Source organism: Henckelia pumila, chromosome 1 (assembly GCF_033568475.1).
Source record: "Henckelia pumila isolate YLH828 chromosome 1, ASM3356847v2, whole genome shotgun sequence".
Lineage (NCBI taxonomy): Eukaryota > Viridiplantae > Streptophyta > Magnoliopsida > Lamiales > Gesneriaceae > Henckelia > Henckelia pumila.
In genome coordinates, this window is record NC_133120.1 from 61,697,374 (window position 1) to 61,719,780 (window position 22,407).

The 22,407-nt window shown below is 36.1% G+C and overlaps 1 protein-coding gene across 1 annotated transcript; it reads right to left on the reverse strand.

Moving 5' to 3' along the window:
• Window positions 1-9,626: 9,626 nt before the first annotated feature.
• LOC140863358 (secreted RxLR effector protein 161-like) lies at window positions 9,627-10,970 on the reverse strand. Its single transcript, XM_073266731.1, has 3 exons — window positions 10,526-10,970; window positions 10,275-10,423; window positions 9,627-9,770 (listed from the first exon to the last, which is right to left on the reverse strand). The coding sequence occupies exons 1-3, from the start codon at window positions 10,968-10,970 to the stop codon at window positions 9,627-9,629; spliced, it is 738 nt and encodes a 245-aa protein (XP_073122832.1).
• Window positions 10,971-22,407: the final 11,437 nt, after the last annotated feature.

Here is a 22,407-nt window from a genome sequence, read left to right on the forward strand (position 1 = left end):
ACGTATTTTATATGATGTGTGCTTGTGGGTGGTTTCATTTTGTTATATAAGGATAGAACGTGCTGAGCCTCTAGGCTCACTAGATTTAAATGGTGCAGGTGAGCAGATTATTAATGAAGTTAATGTGTTCCCGACTGGCGGCGAGGGCGTATGAGTATCCAGGCGGCTAGTACCCGTGACCATCGCTCAATTATGAATTTTATGTTGAAACTAGAATATTTATTTCCGCATATGTTTTACTATTAGATTTTTAGTATTTATTTTATAAGTTTGCATGGATTTTTGTCAAGGAAATATTATTTAGGAATTTTATTATGACAATCTTATGGATTATTATTTAGTAATTAATGTTAGGTATTTATTTGCATGCATGTACTTTCGTTATTATTTATGTTTAATGTGTAAATTTATATTAAATTAAGTAAAGTTATTTTTAAGTATGATATATATATGTATGGGCATATATATATATATTTATATTCATTATTTTATTAACAGAGAGTTTTTAAAAAAAAAAAAAAAATTTCACTAGAAGTTTTAGGATGTTTCATTTGGTATCAGAGCCTTGGTCCTTGGAGGGTTACTAGCCTGCTACACGGAGCTCAGAAGCCGCACTGCCAGTCTGTAAGTTTTAAGTGTTTTAAATTATGATTTATGCAGGGGACACATGAGTTATGTTTTTATTTATTTATGAAAATGAGAATTTAAAGTTACGACAGTCTTAAAGTCAAAAATATTAGTTATGCATGGCGATTTACGTAAAGAAATATGTGGTGGTACAGAATGCCTCCGAGACCAGTGAACAGACGTGGGGGACCTCCACCTCCACCTCCACAGAATCCTCTTTCAGCATTGGAGCAGGCCAATGCGAATTTGATGGCTGGGATTACTGCTCTGTTGGAGCAGCAGGTGGCACGTCCGAGGCTTTCACACGATGAGGATGTGGCTGAGCGGTTCCAGAAGAAGGGACCCAAGGAGTTTACAGGCACCACTGATCCGCTCATTGCCGAGGGATGGATCCGATCACTAGAGTCTATCTTTGACTACATGGGGATTACAGATGTGGACAGAGTCAAGTGTGCAGTTTATATGATGAGAGGGGATGCAGCCTCGTGGTGGGAAGGCGCTGTTAGAGGCGTGAACCTACCTACTTTGACTTGGATAGAGTTCAGACGTATGTTCTTTGCCAAGTATTTCACTGAGGATGTGCGCAGCCGCATGATCCGGGAGTTCATGAGTCTCCGTCAGGGGGACAAGTCTGTGGTGGAGTACATTACACAGTTCGAGAGGGGGTGTCGCTTCGTACCCCTTATTGCTGACAGTGCACCGGAGAAATTGAGACAATTTGTTGATGGGCTTAGGGCTGACATCAAGCATGATGTACGCATGTTGGACGTCACCACTTATGAGGCAGCGGTGAGTAGGGCACTACGATCCGAGGAGGGTAGGAAGGATATCTTGAGGGAGCAACAGAGGAAGAGGCAGCTACAAACATCGTACCATGAGTCGTATCCACAGCAGGATGCAAAGAAGCAGTCTACTGGGCCGTCGAAAGGCCCAAATCCACTGAGACAGCAAGGAGCTATCGTCCCTCGTGCAGAAGCACTACCTCTCTGCCAGAAATGCCAGAAGCCCCATCCAGGACCGTGTATGAAGGGATCAGGCATGTGCTACCATTGCAAGGAACCGGGACACATTATGCTGCATTGTCCCAAGAAGAATGCTGCTGGACGAGTCTTTGTGATGCAGGCAGAGGAAGCAGCACCGGATACTTTGCGCATCACGGGTAATGTTATTTAATGCATTAAATTTGCCATTTTTGGATTGCTCGATTGGGAAATACACGAGGAAACATGTTCTTGCCTAGAGTTCGTTTTAATTTCGAGGACGAAATTCCATTTAAGGGGGAGAGAATTGTAACGCCCAGAAATTCGGCACGTAAATCCGCATGCATAACTAGGGGATTTAATAATTTTAAAATAATGTGAAAATGTGTTAAATTAATTTTATATGTTATTATGTGAATTATATGATTTATTAGCATGTTTTAAATATTTGTTTCGGCATTTAAATAGGTATGATGTGATTTATGAATTTATCTTAGAAAGTTTATTTTTTTTATCGCGTAGGCGGGACCGTGGACGGACGAAATATTACTTTTACACCCAAAATATTTTATTATATTTTAGGAGCCTTAAAATATTATTTTATGGTATAATTTAAAGAAAATTAAGGTATTTAGATATATATTTAATTATGTGCTAGTTTTTACCCAAAATAAGTAATTTTAATGACTTTTAATAACTTTTAAAAATCTATTTAATTATTATTACGGGATTTTCATTATGTTACCTAATCTATATTTTTACTTATGAGTTTTAAATATATTTTATGGTATAATTATCTACTTAGTTTAATTAGTGTAATTTAATTTATTCTAACCTAAAAACCCACCTTATCTCACGCCAAAACTCACCTAGCCGCCTCCACCTTCTTCCTTCTCATCTCCCACATTTTTACAGCAAAATCACTAGCCTCCATATCCAATTCTTCAAGGTTTTTAAATTAGTTTGAAGGTCCGTTCGTCTCGGCGAGCCCGATACGTGTCGATATCAACGTTTTGTTCAAATCTTCAACAAGGCACGTTTCGAATCCATCTTTGAACACCATTTAAATCATATACACTGTTTTTAAGTATGAATAATATGTTAATGTATGAGTTTTTCATATTTTCAAGAGATTTTTCATAATTCATGCATAACCCACGTTTTTGAGGATGATGGCTCGGTTTTGACATGGTTCTTCATGCATGGCTATTTGAGGCTGCTACCTACTGTTTGGGGGTCGACCTAGGGTCCCTTAGGGTCAGGTTAGGTGGATGGAAAGGGTCTGGAGAGGGCTAGAAGCATGGCTGAGCGTGGCTCTTCCTCGGATCGGAACGCCGCAGCTTGGTTGTGGGATGAGGCTTCGGCTGGTTCAGGCAGGGGCTTGACTCGAGCCAAGCCAAGTCCTAAGGTTCCGTCTGGACCCTGGGGTGGTCCAGGTGTCGGAGCTCCGGCCTGGGGTGGCCGGAGCTGGTCAGAAAAGGGAAGGGTGGTGGATGCGCAGTCTGCGCATCCAAACAGGGAAGGAGGGGATCGGGTGGCATAGTTAGGGAGTTGGCTGGACCAGGGGCTGGTCTGGTCGGTCAGGCAGGACCCTGGGGAGGTCCTGCCGGCGGAGCTCCGGCCAGGGTGGCCGGAGCAGGGCTGTAGCAAGGAGGTAAGGAGAGGCTGCCGTGAGGTGTTAGGAGGGAGAATGGGGGAGGTCGTACAGTGTGGGTTTTGGGTTTAGCCGGGCCGGGTTTTGGGTCCGGTTCGGGTCTAAAACGATGGGTCAAATAATTTTAGTCCGGGTCTAGATTTTTATTATTTAGGCTCGGGTGTTTTTATTTTTAATTAAATAAGAGATTAATTAACGATTAATGGGTTGGGCTTGATTAAATTAATTAACTAGACTAATTTAATGGGCTTTAATAATTATGAAAGTGAGCCCACTAATTTGTCATGGGCCGTGTGATCCATGAGAATTATTGGGCCAAGTGTAGTCGGGTTTAATAATTTTATCGGTCTAGTTTATAAATAATGGGTAAACAATAATTTTATTAAATAAATGTTAAGTTAATTAGTTAATGGGCTTAAAAATATATTTTAAGTGAGCCCATTAGTTTCTCTTGGGCTTGAGGGCCCAAGAAGCTTAATGGGTCAGGTCAGGTTGGGCTTTTGGGTTTTTGGGCCAGTCTAAGAATTTTTGAGTTTAAGTCTAGTGGTCAGCAGCTCGAACAAGTCCTTGGAAAAAAATAAATGTTCGTAAATATATATTTAATTCATGCATGAATTTTTATTAGATATATAAGTATTATTTTTAAGAAAATAAATTAAATATATATTTACGGACAAATTTTCATGAAATAAAGAAATATTGAAAATTTTAAGTTCATGCATCATTAATAATTTTCATGATAAGTTTAAGAGCATGTTATGAAAAATTTTTATGGAAGTTGAAGTGAAGGTGGAAAGTGATGTGGTTGGAGGCCGGGATACCTGGGCCCGGTGACCTTCCTAATGATGTATAAGTATGATGAGCTTATGGATCCAGCTGAGAGGGCTGGTGAAGTGGCAGCACAGAGGTGGAAAACCCACCGCCGCGTACGTTGGTTTATAGATTGATCAATCGATTAGTATGATGCCACCGACATGGATACGACCTGTTGAGAACTAAGAAAATATGATAAGTTAATTCATGATATTTATGATGATACATGTTATAGCATGATGATTAAATAGTATGATTTTATTTCATGTTTATATTCATAATATTTTAAGAGCATGCACGTATAATTATTATTCACGTATTTTATATGATGTGTGCTTGTGGGTGGTTTCATTTTGTTATATAAGGATAGAACGTGCTGAGCCTCTAGGCTCACTAGATTTAAATGGTGCAGGTGAGCAGATTATTAATGAAGTTAATGTGTTCCCGACTGGCGGCGAGGGCGTATGAGTATCCAGGCGGCTAGTACCCGTGACCATCGCTCAATTATGAATTTTATGTTGAAACTAGAACATTTATTTCCGCATATGTTTTACTATTAGATTTTTAGTATTTATTTTATAAGTTTGCATGGATTTTTGTCAAGGAAATATTATTTAGGAATTTTATTATGACAATCTTATGGATTATTATTTAGTAATTAATGTTAGGTATTTATTTGCATGCATGTACTTTCGTTATTATTTATGTTTAATGTGTAAATTTATATTAAATTAAGTAAAGTTATTTTTAAGTATGATATATATATGTATGGGCATATATATATATATATATTTATATTCATTATTTTATTAACAGAGAGTTTTAAAAAAAAAAAAAAAATTCACTAGAAGTTTTAGGATGTTTCAGTTTTATTTGTGCCAGATTTAGTTAAAAACATTATTTCTGTTTCTATGCTTGATAGAGATGGTTTTTCTTGTAATTTTGTGAATGAGATTTGCAATATTTACAAAAATGAATGTTTGATTGGAAATGGACAACTTGAAAATGATCTATATAACTTAAAATTAAAAGACGTTCCAATTAATTATTTTGATAAATTGGTAACAACAAATAAAAGGAAAAACGATAGTCAAAACCCGGCAAACCTTTGGTATGCTAGGCTAGGTCATATTTTCTCAAGGAGGATGAACAAGCTAGTGGGAGAGGGCATATTTGATATGTCTGATATTAACTCTCTACCTACTTGTGAGTCATGTCTAAAAGGAAAAATGACTAAATCTCCTTTCTGAGCGTAGTCAAAATCTGTTGGATTTGATCCATACAGATGTTTGCGGACCATTTAGTATCAGTACTAAATTTGGTCACACCTACTTCATTACCTTTACTGATGATTATTCGAGGTATGGGTATTTATTTTTAATGAAATATAAGTTTGAATCATTTGAAAAGTTCAAATAATTCAAGGCTGAAGTAGAAAACAAACAAGGTAGAAGTATTAAAGCACTTCGATCGGATCAAGGTGGAGAATACTTAAGTACCGAGTTTTTGAACTATCTAAAAGAGAATGAGATTCTCTCTCAGTGGACTCCTCCTATGACACCTCAGCTGAATGGTGTCTCGGAGAGTCGCAATCGAACTTTGTTGGACATGGTTTGATCTATGATGAGCTTCACTGAGCTCCCACCTTCGTTTTGGGGCTATGCACTTGAAACGGCGGTATTGTTGTTGAACAATGTCCACACTAAAGCAGTAGATAAAACTCCATACAAGTTATGGAATGGAAAAGCTCCTAAGTATTCGTACTTAAGGATTTGGGGATGTCCTGCTTACGTGAAGCAGACAGTAGGAGATAAGTTGGATAGTCGATCCATCTTATGTTATTTTGTAGGATATCCGAAGAATTCAATCGGATATTATTTCTATCATCCTTATGAGACAAAAGTGTTTGTTTTGAGGTATGCCACCTTCATGGAGAAGGAGTTCTTATTAGATAAGAAAGGCAAGATGATGGAACTCGAAGAAATTCGAGAAGAACCCGAGATACAAAATAACGACCACACACCTCAAGAACCTTCAACGGACACGCCTATATCTAGGAGAGGGCTTCTAGACCTCCTATTCGATATGGTCTTCTTCTTGAAGGGGATCAAAGTGAACCCGACATTGGATGTGGTCCAAGAAACTTCAAGGAAGCAATTTCTGATGCGGATTCTAATTATGGCTTGAAGCTATGCAGTCGGAAATAGACTCGATGCATACAAACCAAGTTTGGTCTTTAGTAGATCCTCCCGATGGAATTGTTCAAATAGGGTGTAAATGGATCTACAAGAGAAAACTTGGGCCTGATGGTAAGGTACTTACCTACAAGACACGATTGGTAGCAAAAAGTTATACTCAAAGACAAGGAGTTGACTATGATGAAACCTTTTCACCAGTCGCAATGTTCAAGTCCATAAGAATTCTTATTGTCATAGCAGCATGGTATGACTATGAGATATGGCAAATGGATGTGAAGACTGCATTTCTTAATGGAAACATTAAGGAAGAAATCTATATGATGCAGCCCGAGGGATTCACATCCATGGGAAGCGAGCATAAGGTATGCAAGCTTCAGAGATTAATTTATGGTCTCAAACAAGCATCAAGAAGTTGGAATCAGAAATTTGATGAAACAATAAAAGACTTTGGTTTCATCAAAAATCCGGAGGAACCGTGCGTGTACAAGAAAGTAGTTAAGGATGCGGTGACGTTCTTAGTGTTTTATGTTGATGACATCCTACTCATTGGGAATGATATGGTTATCAGGTAGATTCTCGATGAAGGATTTGGGTGAGGCATCCTATATTCTAGGGATACAGATCTATAGAGATAGATCTAAGAGAATGATAGGACTCACTCAAGCAACTTACATCGACACCATATTGAAAAGGTTTTCTATGGATGAGTCCAAGAGAGGACATCTACCTATGTGTCATGGAGTTTCTCTATCCAAGTCTATGTGTCCCAAGACTGACGAAGAGATAGAGAAAATGACACACATACCATATGCGTCAGCCATAGGTAGTATTATGTATGGGATGATATCTACCAGACCGGATGTAGCCTTTGCTCTGAGTGTCACGAGAAGATATCAGGCCAACCCCGGTCAAATGCATTGGAAATCCGTGAAGGATATTCTTAAGTACTTGAGAAGGACTAAGAATATATTCATGGTTTATGGAGGAAGAGAATTGAAATTGGAAGGCTATACCGACTCTAGCTTCCAAAGCGACGTGGATGACTCGAAGTCAACCTCTGGATTTGTATTCATGCTCAATGGCGGTGCTGTCTCTTGGAAGAGTTCCAAGCAAGACACCACAGCGGATTCCACCACTGAGGCAGAATACATTGCAGCATCATCTGCTGCTAAAAAGGCCTTTTGGAGATTGTGGAAAAAGGAAATACCACATCATCCGGGAGATTATGGAAAGAAGAGACATCACTGTCGAGAGAGTGGCCTCTACAGACAATATCGCTGATCCACTTACAAAGCCCTTGCCAGGACCATTGTTTGACAAACATCGCGAAGCAATGGGATTGCGTAGTGTGACTAGTTGGCTTTAGGGCAAGTGGAAGATTGAAAGAGTGGGTGCCCGGTTAGCCAACATGTGGCTAAGGGCTTTTGTGACTCTATGTATAAACAATCTTTGTTTAATATAATTTACATTCATTAATGGCATTTTCTTTGTCTTTCTTCATATTGTTATATTGTGATATACTATTGATGTTTTGATAAAGACCTTGAATATACTATAGTGTAAGTAAGATGAAATAGTGAATACAGAGAGATCACTATTATGAAACACATCTTATAGTCACTGTATATTCTAAACAGTTCCTAGTCAATTGAGCCGTCCGCTAATAAGGATAAGGATCGCTCGAGATTGAGACTAGCATTTGTGATGCCAAGTACCACGTTTCATTGGTAATGGACATGGAGATGTTAAAAGCATGCAAATGGATATTCATATGATGAATGATCGAACTACCCTTTTCGGACTTTCCAAGTGGTTATCACTTATCTAGTGGAAAAAGTCCGCGGTTTTGGTTGTACACCATTAGTCCTTACTACTTGAAATATCATTGAGACTCTATATGCTAGTACTGTACTTTGACTCGTTTACCGATTCTATTGGGGTCATCAAGTGTCGGGATTGGGTACAGTTATGACACATATAGGAGTCGATGCTTTGTTGTCGAGAATTCACCACAACTTTCGAGTGTGGATATCCTATGCGATCTGAGGAGATATTAGTGTGACGAATCTCTGGACAGAGTACATGATGTGTTTTAGGTTACTCGGTTTTCCTAGTAACACATGCGATGTCACTATTTGATCTCCAAGATGTAATGCATAGTTATCGAATCTTGAACGACTCTCGATGCACCAATGGTTGTTGATTCGATCGGGATATATGGATGAAGGGACCGTACTGTACTCTAGCCAAAATCTACTAGTTCTTGCAGGCACTATCAGTGATACCTAGGGAATCATGGGGCGATGTTGCTAGGCGATCTTACCATGATTCGATGGGTAAGTCGAAAATTGTTGTTCCGAGTCACAAGGAGTTGTGAGCCCACGGCTAGCTGTATCCCTGAACCATTGAGGGTCACGCAAGTAATGGATTACTAAACCCCATTGAGATAGTTAAATTTAAAGAGTTCAATTTATTGAAAGAGAAGTTGGACTTCTTAACTAAAAAAGAGAGTGAAATTTCCTAAAATGACATAGGGATGAGCATTTTTGGAAATCACTGAATTCGGATTCAAAAAAATTATCTTGACTTTAAAAGGTGCAGAAATGGTTTCTGTGCACATTGATGAAATCGATTTATCAATCGGAGTCATGATGAATTTTATATTAATTTCTATAACAACGGGCTTGGCTTGTTGGGCTTAAGTTATGGATTGTGGGCCCTAAGGAGTTAGAGTCCTAATACAATTATAACTTAATCTAGTCTAGAAATTATCTATAAATACATGTGTAGTGTTCGAAAATTGACACAATTAATTCTAGCAATTTTCGAAATTCACATAAAATAATTCAAGGGGATTTTCAAAAATCCTCTGTCCCTTTTGAAAAAATTTGGTCTGTGATTTTTGTGAAAAATTACATTTCGAATTAACAGATCAAATCTATTTATTCTCTACGATAAACTTCTGATTGATTTCTAGTGCAATCAATCAGAGGGTTTCTGTTTTCTGTTTGTGGACCTTATTCCGGAGATTGATCGTGAAGCCATCGGTTCTCGGGATATACAAGAAGAGCAGATTAAATTCTGTTGGTGTCCATATTCAAGCCGTTGCTTGAAGAGGTAAAATATTATTAATTGTGATTATTATTATTTTACTTGCAACATAATTTAATCATAAAGTTTTGATACCCATGATATGAAATCGTTCCATATAGAAAAATAAAATTTTTAAACTTCCGCTGCAACGGGTATCAATTCTTAATTGATCTGAACACGTTTTCCAACAGTTCAGAGGACCGAACGCCCTTGGTCCTGACGAGGTTTGTTGTCTAGAGAAATACAAGCAGGTTCTTGGGATTAACAACCCTGCGTATGTCCTTGGCCGAGAGGGCATACGACTGCTGCTCCTGAAGAAGGAGTTAAGGGTGGTGACCCTTTTCCATGGCTTGGAGGAGGTGGAAGATGGCCCGCTGGAGGAACATCTTTGCCTTTGGAAAATGGCTGTGGAAAATAAAATAGATATTGTAAATGGTGTTTATTAATAAAATATGCTATTTTGTTGTATATGATGTTATATATCTTATATATATATATATATATATATATATATATATATATTTATATATATGTTATACGCTTAAGAGATAAACTGCAAAAGAATCAACAATATTCCCCCTTAATATATGCTTATATCAAGTTTAAATAGTTAAGGAGGGTTTTAAATCTTCGTAAACAAGTACAATGAGATATTTCGGATAATAAAGAAAATCAGTTTAATGATTTTGAGAAGAATTCAGTTTAGGTAATGCTAAACTGTTTAGTCAATTTGCAATGTATAAACTAATTTTAAGTTAATTCAATAACTTCTAGAATATTTCGAAAGTAAGAAAACTTAGACTCTGGAAGTGGTTTGGTAAAGATGTCAGCAGTTTGTTGCTCCGTTGATATATGCTCTAGTCAGATATTCTTCTTGAGTGCATGATCACGGATAAAATGATATCTAACTTCGATATGCTTTGTTCTTGAATGAAGAATAGGGTTGTAAGCGATTGCAATTGTGCTGGTTTTATCACAGAATATTGGTGAATCATGTTCTTCAATTCCATAATCCCTCAACTGTTGTTGAATCCAAAGCAGTTGAGCACAACAACTTTCTGCAGCCAAGTATTCAGCTTCTGTTGTAGAGGTTGCAATGGATGTTTGTTTCTTACTAAACCATGAGATCAATCGATCCCCAAGGAATTAACATGACCCACTTGTACTTTTTCTATCCATTTTACATCCAGCATAATCAGCATCTAAGTATCCAACTAGATTGAAGGAGTTATGCTTAGCATACCACAAACCAACATTCCGAGTCCCTTTAAGATACCTTAGTATCCTTTTGCCGGCTACGAAGTGGGATTGCTTAGGATTTGACTGAAATCTAGCACATAAGCAAACTGCAAAAACAATGTCAGGTCTATTGGCTGTTAAATAAAGCAATGACCCTATTAGACCTCGATACACTGTTGCATCAACTGATATTCCTCCTTCGTCTTTGTCAAGCTTAATCGATACACCCATGAGAGTTGTTGCAACTGTGCAGTTCTCCATACCAAACTTTTTAATCAGTTCTTTGGTATACTTAGTTTGGCTTATGAATGTCTCATTTTCCATTTGATGAACTTGTAATCCGAGAAAGAAATTCAATTCACCCATCATGCTCATCTCGAATTTTTCTTGCATTAGCTTCAAAAATCTTGTGCACAGTTTGGGGTTAGTTGACCCAAAGATAATATCATCAACATATATTTGAACTAATAAAGTGTGATCACCTTTCGTGAATTTGAACATAGTTTTATCAACTGTGCCTATTGTAAACTCGTGTTCAAGAAGAAATTTAGTTAAGGTGTCATGCCAAGCTCTAGGAGCCTGTTTCAGTCCATAAAGAGCTTTGTTTAGGTGATACACATGGTCTGGAAATTGATGATTTGTGAATTCCGGTGGTTGTTCAACAAAGACTTCCTCTTGAAGTTTTCCATTTAAGAAAGCACTTTTAACGTCCATTTGATAAACTTTGAAATCTTTGAAGGAGGCATACGCAAGAAATATTTTTATGGCTTCCAGTCTAGCTACTGGTGCATAAGTTTCATCATAGTCAATCCCTTCTTCTTGCCTGTATCCTTGAGCTACTAATCTTGCCTTATTTCTAACTATAGTTCCTTCTTCATTAAGCTTGTTTCTGAAGACCCATCGAGTGCTAATAACTGATTAATGTGATGGTCTTGGAACAAGATCCCAGACTGCGTTTCTAGTAAACTGATTTAATTCTTCTTGCATTGCCTTTATCCAACAGCTATCAGCCAATGCATCTTCTATTTTCTTTGGCTCTTCTTGGGATATAAAGGCTGCATGTAGAAGCTCTTTAATCATTTGTCCTTGAGTCCTTAGTGGTTCTATAAGATTACCTATTACCGAACTGAGTGGATGCTTTTTGGACCATTTGAGTCTAGAATTAGGTTGATTTTCACTGTTCACTCGTGCCTCTAGATCTTGATTAGTTATGTTGTCTTGGTCAAGATCTGTGTCTTCAGACTGTGTGTGATGATCACGAATCTCATGATGCTGCTCTTCATTATTCTAAATTGTGTGAGTTTTGTGAATATCAACTTCTTGATCAATGTTATGATCCTCAACTATTGGGTCCACTAGTTCAGGTTCAGGAGTTTGAAGTGTTCTGATAGGTGGTGAAACTTCGTCTTCACTTTCATCCTGACTATCATTGTCTAATTGTATTTCCTGAAATAGATCTGAGAGTTGATGAGTATTAGTTGCAATATCAGTAGTTAAATCTTCATCAAATATAACATGAATTGATTCTTCAACATTTAGAGTTCTTTTGTTGAATACTCTATATTCTTTGCTAATTGAGGAGTATCCCAAAAATATACCATCATCTGACTTTGCATCAAATGCAATCAGATGATTTTTATCATTGTTGTGGATGTAGCATTTACTCCCAAAAATTTTGAAGTATGATACATTAGGTTGTCTGTCATTCCAGATCTCATATGGGGTTTTAAAAAATTTCTTGCATATCATTGATCTGTTCTGAGTGTAGAAAGCAGTGTTCACAGCTTGTGCCCAAAACCTTTGAGAAACTTTGGAGTCAGCTAACATGGTTCTTGCAGCTTCTTTAAGAGTACGATTTCTCCTTTCTGAAAAACATTTTGTTGTGGTGTTCTAGCTGTTGAGAATTCATGTTTGATTCCATAATGCTCTAAAAAAGAAGATAAAGTTTGATTGACAAATTCAGTTCCTCTGTCACTTCTGATTCTGTCAATCTTACTTGATTTTTCGTTAAAAAGTCTTTTAAAAATATTGATTAGTTGAGAAGCAGTTTGGTCTTTTGATTTTAAGAAAATGACTCAGGTAAAACGTGAGTAGTCATCAATGATGACAAGAGTATACCTCATTCCCCCTAAACTTGTTACTGGTATTGGACCAAATAAGTCCATGTGCAATAGTTTCAAGCATCGGGAAGATGAGTTATAACCCTTGTTTTTAAAAGATGACCTAACTTGCTTCCCAAATTGACAAGCTGGGCAAACTTTGTCTTTGGAAAAATCAATTTTAGGTAGGCCTGTTACTAGCTCGAGCTTACTCAGACTGGAAATTCATTTGAAGTTAAGGTGATTCAGTCGCTTGTGCCAAATCCAGTTGCGCTTAGAATTGGAAGCTACGAGGCAAACTGGTTTGCTAGAACGAATGTTCCAGCAAACTTTATATGTGTTTCCATATCTGTTTCCTGTCAAAATAATTTTACCATAGGCATCTTTAACAATGCAGTTTAGCTTTTGAAATTCAACAGAATGCCCATAGTCACACATTTGACTAATGCTGATTAAATTATATTTCAGAGTTTCAACCAATAGAACATCTTGAATGATAATGTTTCCGTGGATAATCTTATCCTTACCCATGGTCTTACCCTTTGAATTGTCACCAAAAGTGATTGTGGGACCATGGTATTTAACGAGTTCAGACAGTAGTTTATCATTTCCAATCATGTGTCTTGAACATCCACTGTCTAAGTGCCATGATTCATCCTCCATTTCCTTGGTACTTGCTACCTGCATTCACAATTTTGAATAACTTTTGGTACCCACATCTATTTGGGTCCACGAGGGATTAATCCTTTAGAACCCAAACCTGGAATACTTTAACCAGTTTACCAGTTTTTATGTTCCTATATGTGCGTACTAAGTTAGATGCTCTAGATGGTGGAGTGTAATGTTCTTGTGAGACCATATGTTGTTTGTCTTTTCCAGTATCCTTGAAATTTCTATATCGCTTTTGAACTGGACGTTGTTTATGGTATTGACTTCGATTTCCTCTCATAGAATTAAGATGATATGCATTAATCCGTTCAGGACTTTTAGCAGTCTCTACCTTAGTTTTTTTAGGATTGAAGCCGATACCAAATCTTTTTCTGTTCATCTGCTATATTTGCTGCCAAGTCATCAGGATAGGTTTTTCATTTCAATTTTCCCTAACTGCTCTTACAATGTTTATGTATTTGCCTTTGCACATTTTCAATTTGGGTAGAGTACTTGATTCACCAGTTTCCACCATCTTACCATATCCAAGACAAGTTTTTTCATGGAGAGGTCTTTGTGAATCATTCATTTCTGTCAACAGGCTCGAAGATTTATTCCATGATCTTACTAATTCATCCATGTTATGTTTTTCTGTTGTAAGATTCATGATGTCGATCTTGAGTAGTTCATTCTCAGTTCGGAGCATAGCAATCTCTGTTTCAAGATAGTTTATCTCAACTGATTGTTCCCAGTGGGTTTAGTTGAGGCATCTTGCAGATCCTTTTGCTTGACTCTGACTTCATCGAATGCTAAGGACAGTTGATGATACTCATTTGCCATATCATGAAGAGTTTTGATAAGTTCCTCTCTGGTAAATTCCTCAGAGCTGAAATCAAATACCTGTTCACTAGTGGATGGAAGCTCACGATCATTTGCCATAAGACACTTGACCTCTTCTTCATCATCACTGGAACTGGAGGAGCAATTTGATCCCTCTGAATCACTATATGTTTCTGCCCACTTGGTTTTTCTGTCCTTTGCAACCAATTCTTCATGTTTCTGTCTTGAAGTATTTCTATCATCCCTTGAACTTTTCCTTTTGTCAAAGTTCTTTGGTTTGGGACAGTCAGCAATAAAATGTTCTGTTTTTTCACTGTTGAAGCAACTTCTTGGTTCTTCGATTGCATCTTTATTTTAGAAATTTCTTCTGTAGAATCCTTCTTGGTTTCTTCTGATGAATTTGCCAAACTTCTTCACAAACAAAGACATGGAATCACTGCTCAGTTGTTTTGCTGGTTTTTCTAATTTAGCTGGTGACTCTATTTTTACTGCAGTCAAGGCCTTGGTCAATTGTGAGGTAGACTGATCTTCTTCTCGAGTCTGTAACTCAAATTCATAGGCCTTTAAATCTGCAAAAAAAGTCATGCAGCTCTAGTTTGTTCAAGTCCTTCGATTCTCTCATGACCATTGTCTTCACATCCTATTCTTTGGGAAGGCCTTGAATTACCTTGAGAATAACTTCCCTGTTGGGATATGTTTTTCCCAATCCATTAAGCTCAATAACAATGCTACTTACTATTTCATCAAATTCTGTCATTGATTCACCTGGTTTCATCCTGATGTTGTCAAATTTTTGAGTGGCGACAGACAGTTTGTTTTCCTTCGTCTGTTCATTTCTTTCACAGAGTTGAGTCAACTTCTCCCAAATTTCTTTCTCGGTTTTGCATGTCTTGATTTTGCTAAAGGTGTTCTTGTCAAGAGTTTTATACAAGATATCTTTAGCCACATTGTCAAGATTTGCCTTCTTTTTGTCATCAGCAGTCCATTCGATTCTTGGTTTCTCACTATATTGTGGACCACCTCCAGAAAGAGCTATAGCAGTATTGATCTTGGTGATTGCAAGAGGTCCATCAGTGATGACAAACCACATGTCATCGTCTAGTGCTCATAGGTGTGCTTGCATACGAATCTTCCAGTCATCAAAGTCTTCTTTTGAGAACATAGGAATTTTGCTGAACGAAGTCATTTCAGTACAGTGCTTTAAGAGTAAGATAACAACCGCTCTGATACCACTTGTTAGGATCGGTTGAAAGTCTAGGGGGGGGGGGGGGGGTGAATATACTTTCAAACATTTTAGTAGGAAATATAGAACTTGATCGGTTTAATGAATGAGTTCGAGGCTTATCTTAGTATCTGATGCAGTTTGGCAAACAAAATATATGCGAAAATATGTCAAGCTGCAGATTTAAAACACTGAGTGAATATCAGTTTAGGGTGTGTGGTAATGGTGAGTAAACTGAAATGACACAAGTAGTTGTTTATGGATGTTCGGAGATTTCAAACACTGCTACGTCACCCCTTCTTTCACCTCGGAAGGATATCACTAGAAGACTTTATACAAGTAATTTGCACAAACCCAATCCAGTTTAGGACTTAGACACTGCCTAAACAAGAACTCCTAGTATAATACTTTAGTTTCAGTCCTAGACTGATAGTACAATAGAATGAATACAACTCGAAATCCTTAGCACAAAGATCGACACTTCAATGATCAGAATAATGCTTTGAACGTTTGTGCTTTGAGTTTCTTGATCAAATCTTGAGCGTAAAAAGCTTTTTGTATTCTCGCAAGAATGGAAGAGTTTTTGGAACGTCAGTTGTTCTCTGATGTTGATCAAGATCTCTATTTATACCCTTTGGATTTCCAACGGTCATAAGTTCAAATTGTCCTTCAGATAAGATTTGAATTATTTTTGTTGGATTTGTCACCATCATCAACGATTTCTGGAGCCGACATTCCCTTAGTATCGCGACACTACCTTCTGTAGGAATGTCAGAATACGGATGATCTTATCCAGAAATGGCACGGTAGTAAACTGTTGTGGATAAACTGATGCAGTCAGTTTGACAAGGGTAAACTGATGGATTCAGTTTAGCGAGGTAAACTGCTTTGCATCCCTTTAGCCAGTTGAGCGCGGTCGTTGATAGAGACTTTATCAGTTTAGTGATTCAGTTTAGCGATTCAGTTTGGCAAAGTAAACTGTATCCCTAGGCCATAGTGACGTCATCATTTTCGAATATCAGTTTAGCCCTTTTGTAGTTGCTCAATTATTTTGGCTTTCTTTTTTAAATACCAAAACTAAATTTCCCAATAATATCTATATTTATATTTATACTACTATAAATATATGAGTTGAATTGTGAATTTACTCAAATTTCCTCTCATTAATATTTGTTATTTCCAATAATTTTTAATGTATTTTATGTTATTTTGTGACTTTACTCAAATTTCTTCTCATTAATATTTGTTATTTCCAATAATTTTTAGTGTGTTTTATTTCATTTTATATAGCTCATTAATATTTGTTATTTTCAATAATTTTTAATGTGCTTTATGTCCTTTTATATATTAATCAATAATAATTAATTAAGTCTATTCACGTGCTTTTTTACCATTATTATTTAGTTAATTAATTAAGCAAATAATTCTTAATATAAATTATATAATTAATTTTATCCTTATTTATTTTATTTAATAATTAATATCTATATCTATATCTATATCTATATCTATACTATTATAAATATATGAGTTGAATTGTGAATTTACTCAAATGTCATCTCATTAATATTTGTTATTTCCAATAATTTGTAATGTATTTTATGTTATTTTGTAACTTTACTCAAATTTCTTCTCATTAATATTTGTTATTTCCAATAATTTTTAGTGTGTTTTATTTCATTTTATATAGCTCATTAATATTTGTTATTTTCAATAATTTTTAATGTGTTTTATGTCCTTTTATATATTAGTCAATAATAATTAATTAAGTCTATTCACGTGATTTTTTACCATTATTATTTAGTTAATTAATTAAGCAAATAATTCTTAATATAAATTATAAAATTAATTTTATCCTTATTAATTTCATTTAATAATTAATATTGTTTTCATTTCCAATAATTTTTAATGTGTTTTATGTCATTTTTTATATTAGTCATTCATATTTAATTAAGCCTATTCATTTATTTAAAATATATTAACAATTATATTATCTATTATTACTACTATAAATATATGAGTTTCATAATTAATTAAGCCTATTCATTTATTTAAGATATATTAACAATTATATTATCTATTATTAATAATATAAATATATGGGTTGAATTGTGAATTAATTTATTTTTATTTAAAAAATTAAATTAAAAACACTTTAAAAAAAGTCCATAAGTGCCCTTTAAAATATGTATATATCTATTCTATCTATATCTATATCTATATCTATCTATATCTATATCTATATCTATATCTATATCTATACTATTATAAATATATGATATAAATTGTGAATTTACTCAAATGTCCTCTCATTAATATTTGTTATTTCCAATAATTTTTAATGTATTTTATGTTATTTTGTGACTTTACTCAAATTTCTTCTCATTAATATTTGTTATTTCCAATAATTTTTAGTGTGTTTTATTTCATTTTATATAGCTCATTAATATTTGTTATTTCCAATAATTTTTAAAGTGTTTTATGTCCTTTTATATATTATTCAATAATAATTAATTAAGTCTATTCACGTGTTTTTTATCATTATTATTTAGTTAATTAATTAAGCAAATAATTCTTAATATAAATTATATAATTAATTTTATCCTTATTTATTTCATTTAATAATTAATATTGTTGTCATTTTCAATAATTTTTAATGTGTTATTTCATTTTATATATTAGTCATTCATAAATAATTATGCCTATTCATTTATTTTAGATATATTAACAATTATATTATCTATTATTACTACTATAAATATAATATTTGTTATTTTCAATAATTTTTAGTGTGTTTTATTTCATTTTATATAGCTCATTAATATTTGTTATTTCCAATAATTTTAGTGTATTTTATGTCCTTTTATTTATTAGTTAATAATTATTAATTAAGTCTTTTCACGTGTTTTTTTACCATTATTATTTAGTTAATTAATTAAGCAAATAATTCTTAATATAAATTATATAATTAATTTTATCCTTATTTATTTCATTTTATAATTAATATTGTTGTCATTTCCAATAATTTTAAATGTGTTTTATGTCATTTTATATATTAGTCATTCATAATTAATTAAGCCTATTCATTTATTTAAGATATATTAACAATTATATTATCTATTATTACTACTATAAATATATGAGTTTCATAATTAATTAAGCATATTCATTTATTTAAGATATATTAACAATGTCATTGTAACACCCGGTATTTTTAATTACATAAATCCGCCTGCATAATTAGGATATTTAATTAGTTAAATTTATGATTTATGGGTTAAATAATTATGTGAATTATTTATGCATGATTTAATTTATTTTTAAGCATTTAACCCATAATTAGTGATTTTTATGATTTTTAGTATTTTTATTATTTAATCGCGTAGACGGGACCGTGGACTGACGAGATGACAATTTTCTAGCCAAATTATTTTATGAGCCTTTTTGGAGCCTTAAAATATTATTTTGAGTTTTATTATCTCAAAATTTTAAGTATTTAATTTTATTTAATTTTAGGGGTCATTTTTTATCCAAAATTAGTCAAAATATTGACTTTTTAGTATTTTTAAAATTTCCCTAAATTAATAATTCGAGATTTATTTTATGTTATCAGATTTTTAAATGTTTAATTTAGAGTTTAAGTTGTTTATTAATTATTTAAAACCTTTTTATCTTTATTAATTAACCTATATTTAATTAACACCAAAATTATATCCCAAACCCTATTCTAGCCGATCACTCTTTCCCTCTTAGCATTAGCCGTCACCCCCATCCCTTGTCTTCCTCTTCTTCATCAGATAGCCACATCCAAGGGGTTCCATAGCCGATTCTTTCAAGTTCTTGGTCGGTTTGTCGTCGCCCGTCGTCCCGAAACCGTCCCATGCTCGTGTTTTCTCGTCATCTACGGTGAAAGGCATGAATTCTTTCCTATTTTTGAACAATATCAGTATATATTATATGGATTATAGTAGACATCGAAATTCCTTTAAGCTATTTTCAGAAAATCGATTCTTTTTGTTGTTGGTGCCTTGTGCTTCGAATTTTATGGCATGCTCACGATTTCTTTCTCTCCATGCATGGTTCGGCTGATGGCTAGGCCTCCGGGGGTGTGGGAACGTGGTCTGGGCTCGAGTGGCTCGAGTGGTTCGAGCCAAACGAGCCCAGGTGGTCACCTTGTTCAGCAATGTGTTCGGCCGTGTAGCAGTTTAGGGTTTAGGTTTGGAAGCATCGGGTTCAACGTGGGGGGCAGCATGGGGTTCGGACCAGGGAGTGGTTCGAACCGGCAGGACCCTGGGGAGGTCCTGCCGGCGGGGCTCCGGCCACGGCGGCCGGAGCTGGGCTGCAGCAGGCCGGGAAGGCCTGCTGCTCAAGCTTCGGCGGCCGAGAGGAGTAGGATAGTTAGGGTTTCGGGTTCTAGGGTTTATGGTGGGTCCGGGTCGGGTCAAGTGGTCCGGGTCGGGTCTAAAATAATATGGGTTAAGTTAAGTGGGTCCGGGTCCGGGTTATTTTAGTTGGGCTCGGGTATTTTTATTTTTAAGTTTTAAGTTAATTAGGAATTAAATGGGCTAATTAAATTCACAAAAATTTAATTAGTACCATTTAATTTATTTGGAGTCCATTAAATTATTTTGGGTTATTTTATCTATTTTTGGGCTTTTAATAATTTTTATTTAAATTTTTAAGTTGGCCAGAAATTTTTATGGGCTTGGGAGCCCATGAAAGTTATTGGGCCAGTTATTGGGCTTTTGGGCCCATTGGGCCAGGGATAGTGTTATTGGGCCTAAGCTAGTGTTAATGGGCCAAGTTTTAAGTTAATGGGCTTGAGTGTAGGGCCAGCAGTCCAGAACCATCCATGAGAAAATTGCATGTGTCCTGATTATATATTTAATTATTTTTATGCATTTAATTTATTTTAATATTTATATGTTAGCAAGAAAATTAAATTAAATATATATGAAGGACACACCATTTATTTAAGTACATGCATTCATGAAATCAATTTTTATGCTATGATTTAATTTCTATGGTTGAGCAAAATAAAATATTTTAGGTGGAAATTGAAGTAGTGTGGCCATTTATGTATGGGCAGTTTCTGCCATTTATGTATGGGCAGTTTTCTGCCATTTATGTATGGGTGGTTCGCCACCAGCCTCGTACGATGGTTTCTTAGACTGATCAGTCGCACTATGGGTCACACTTACGGATAGGATCATTCGATGTTAAGAAAATAAATGCTCAACAACTCAAGTATGTATGTTATGTATTATGTTATTTATGTTTATTTAAGTAAGTTATGTTATGTAATTTTTAAGCATGCTCATTCATGTATATGTATGTATTAGTATTAAAGTGTTTTAAATTATTTTGAACCCTTGTGAGTATGCATGTTGGGCCTCTAGGCTCACTACACTGATATGGTGCAGGTGAGTACGTAGAGGAGCAGGTTACTCCTACCGGTGGTGAGGACGTATGAGCAGCGCTGCAGTAGCCCCGTGACCGTGACAGCTTCTGAGTCACCATGTTTGAGTGTCATGATACATTTTATTATTTTTAAGGGTTGAGGTCTTTGAAATATTTTATTAAATATTTTTAGTACATGCACACGTTTTATTATTTTTATGCAGTATATTTGAATTACTGTTTTGGCTCAGATATTTATTTATTTCAAAGAATGCATTTTATTTAAGTATTTAAATTGTTTATTTATTTAGTCGTGTATTTATTTTAATTATTTTATTCTGTGCATATATGTATGGGCATATATGTACATATTTTATTTAGTAGTATAAAAAAAAAAATTTCCGCATATTTATTTATTAGAGAGTTAGGGTCGTTTCAGTTGGTATCAAAGCACGGTCTTTGGAGGGGTCACTACTGCTATGCGAGCTCAGAAATCCACGCTACCGGTCTGTAAGTTTTAATGTTTATAGTATGATTTAAATTTCTAGAACTTAAGGTAGCCTTAATTTTAAACACTTAGTTATGCAAGGCGATTTACGTAAATAAATATGTGGTGGTGCAGAATGCCTCCCAGACAGGTGAATCGACGTGGGAGACCTCCACATCCACCTCCACCTCCACCGCCACCTCAGCAGCACCCCATGACAGCACTGGAGCAGGCCAGTGCCACGATGATGGCGGGTATTACTGCCTTGCTGGAGCAGCAGGCAGCCCGTCCCAGACTGTCCCACGAGGAGGACGTCGCAGAGAGGTTCCAGAAGAAGGGGCCTAAGGAGTTCTTGGGGACCACCGATCCGTTGGTGGCTGAGGGATGGATTCGCTCTCTTGAGTCCATCTTCGACTATATGGGGATCACAGACGCCGACAGGGTGAGCTGTGCTACATACATGATGCGAGGCGATGCAGCCCTTTGGTGGGAGGGTGCAGTCAGAGGAGTCCATCTACCTACACTGACGTGGGCTGAGTTCAGGCGTATCTTCTACGCCAAATATTTCACTGAGGATGTGCGCAGTCGCATGATCCGGGAGTTCATGAGTCTCCGTCAGGGGGACAGGTCTGTGGTGGAGTATGTGAGCCAGTTTGAGAGGGGCTGTCGTTTTGTGCCCATGATTGCTGAGAGCCCGCAGGAGAAGCTGCGACAGTTTGTTGAGGGCCTGAAGGCTGAGATCAGGCATGATGTGCGGATGGCAGACGTCTTTACATATGAGTCTGCAGTCAGCAGGGCCTTGCGTTCCGAGGAGGGACGGAGGGAGATACAGAGAGAGCAGCAGGGTAAGAGGCAGTTTGTGCAGACAGGGTATCAGCGACCATCTTCGCAGCCACCTGCGAAGAAGCAGTCTACAGGGCCATCTAAGGGCCCGAATCAGCAGAGGCCTAAGGGAAGCCACAGCAGCAGACTAGGGGCGGGGCCCCTACTCCAGGGAGATATCCAGTGTGTCCGAAGTGCCAGAAGATGCATTTCGGGCAGTGTCTTTTGGGAGCAGGAGTCTGCTATCGCTGCAAGGAGCCAGGGCATCAAATTGCCAACTGCCCG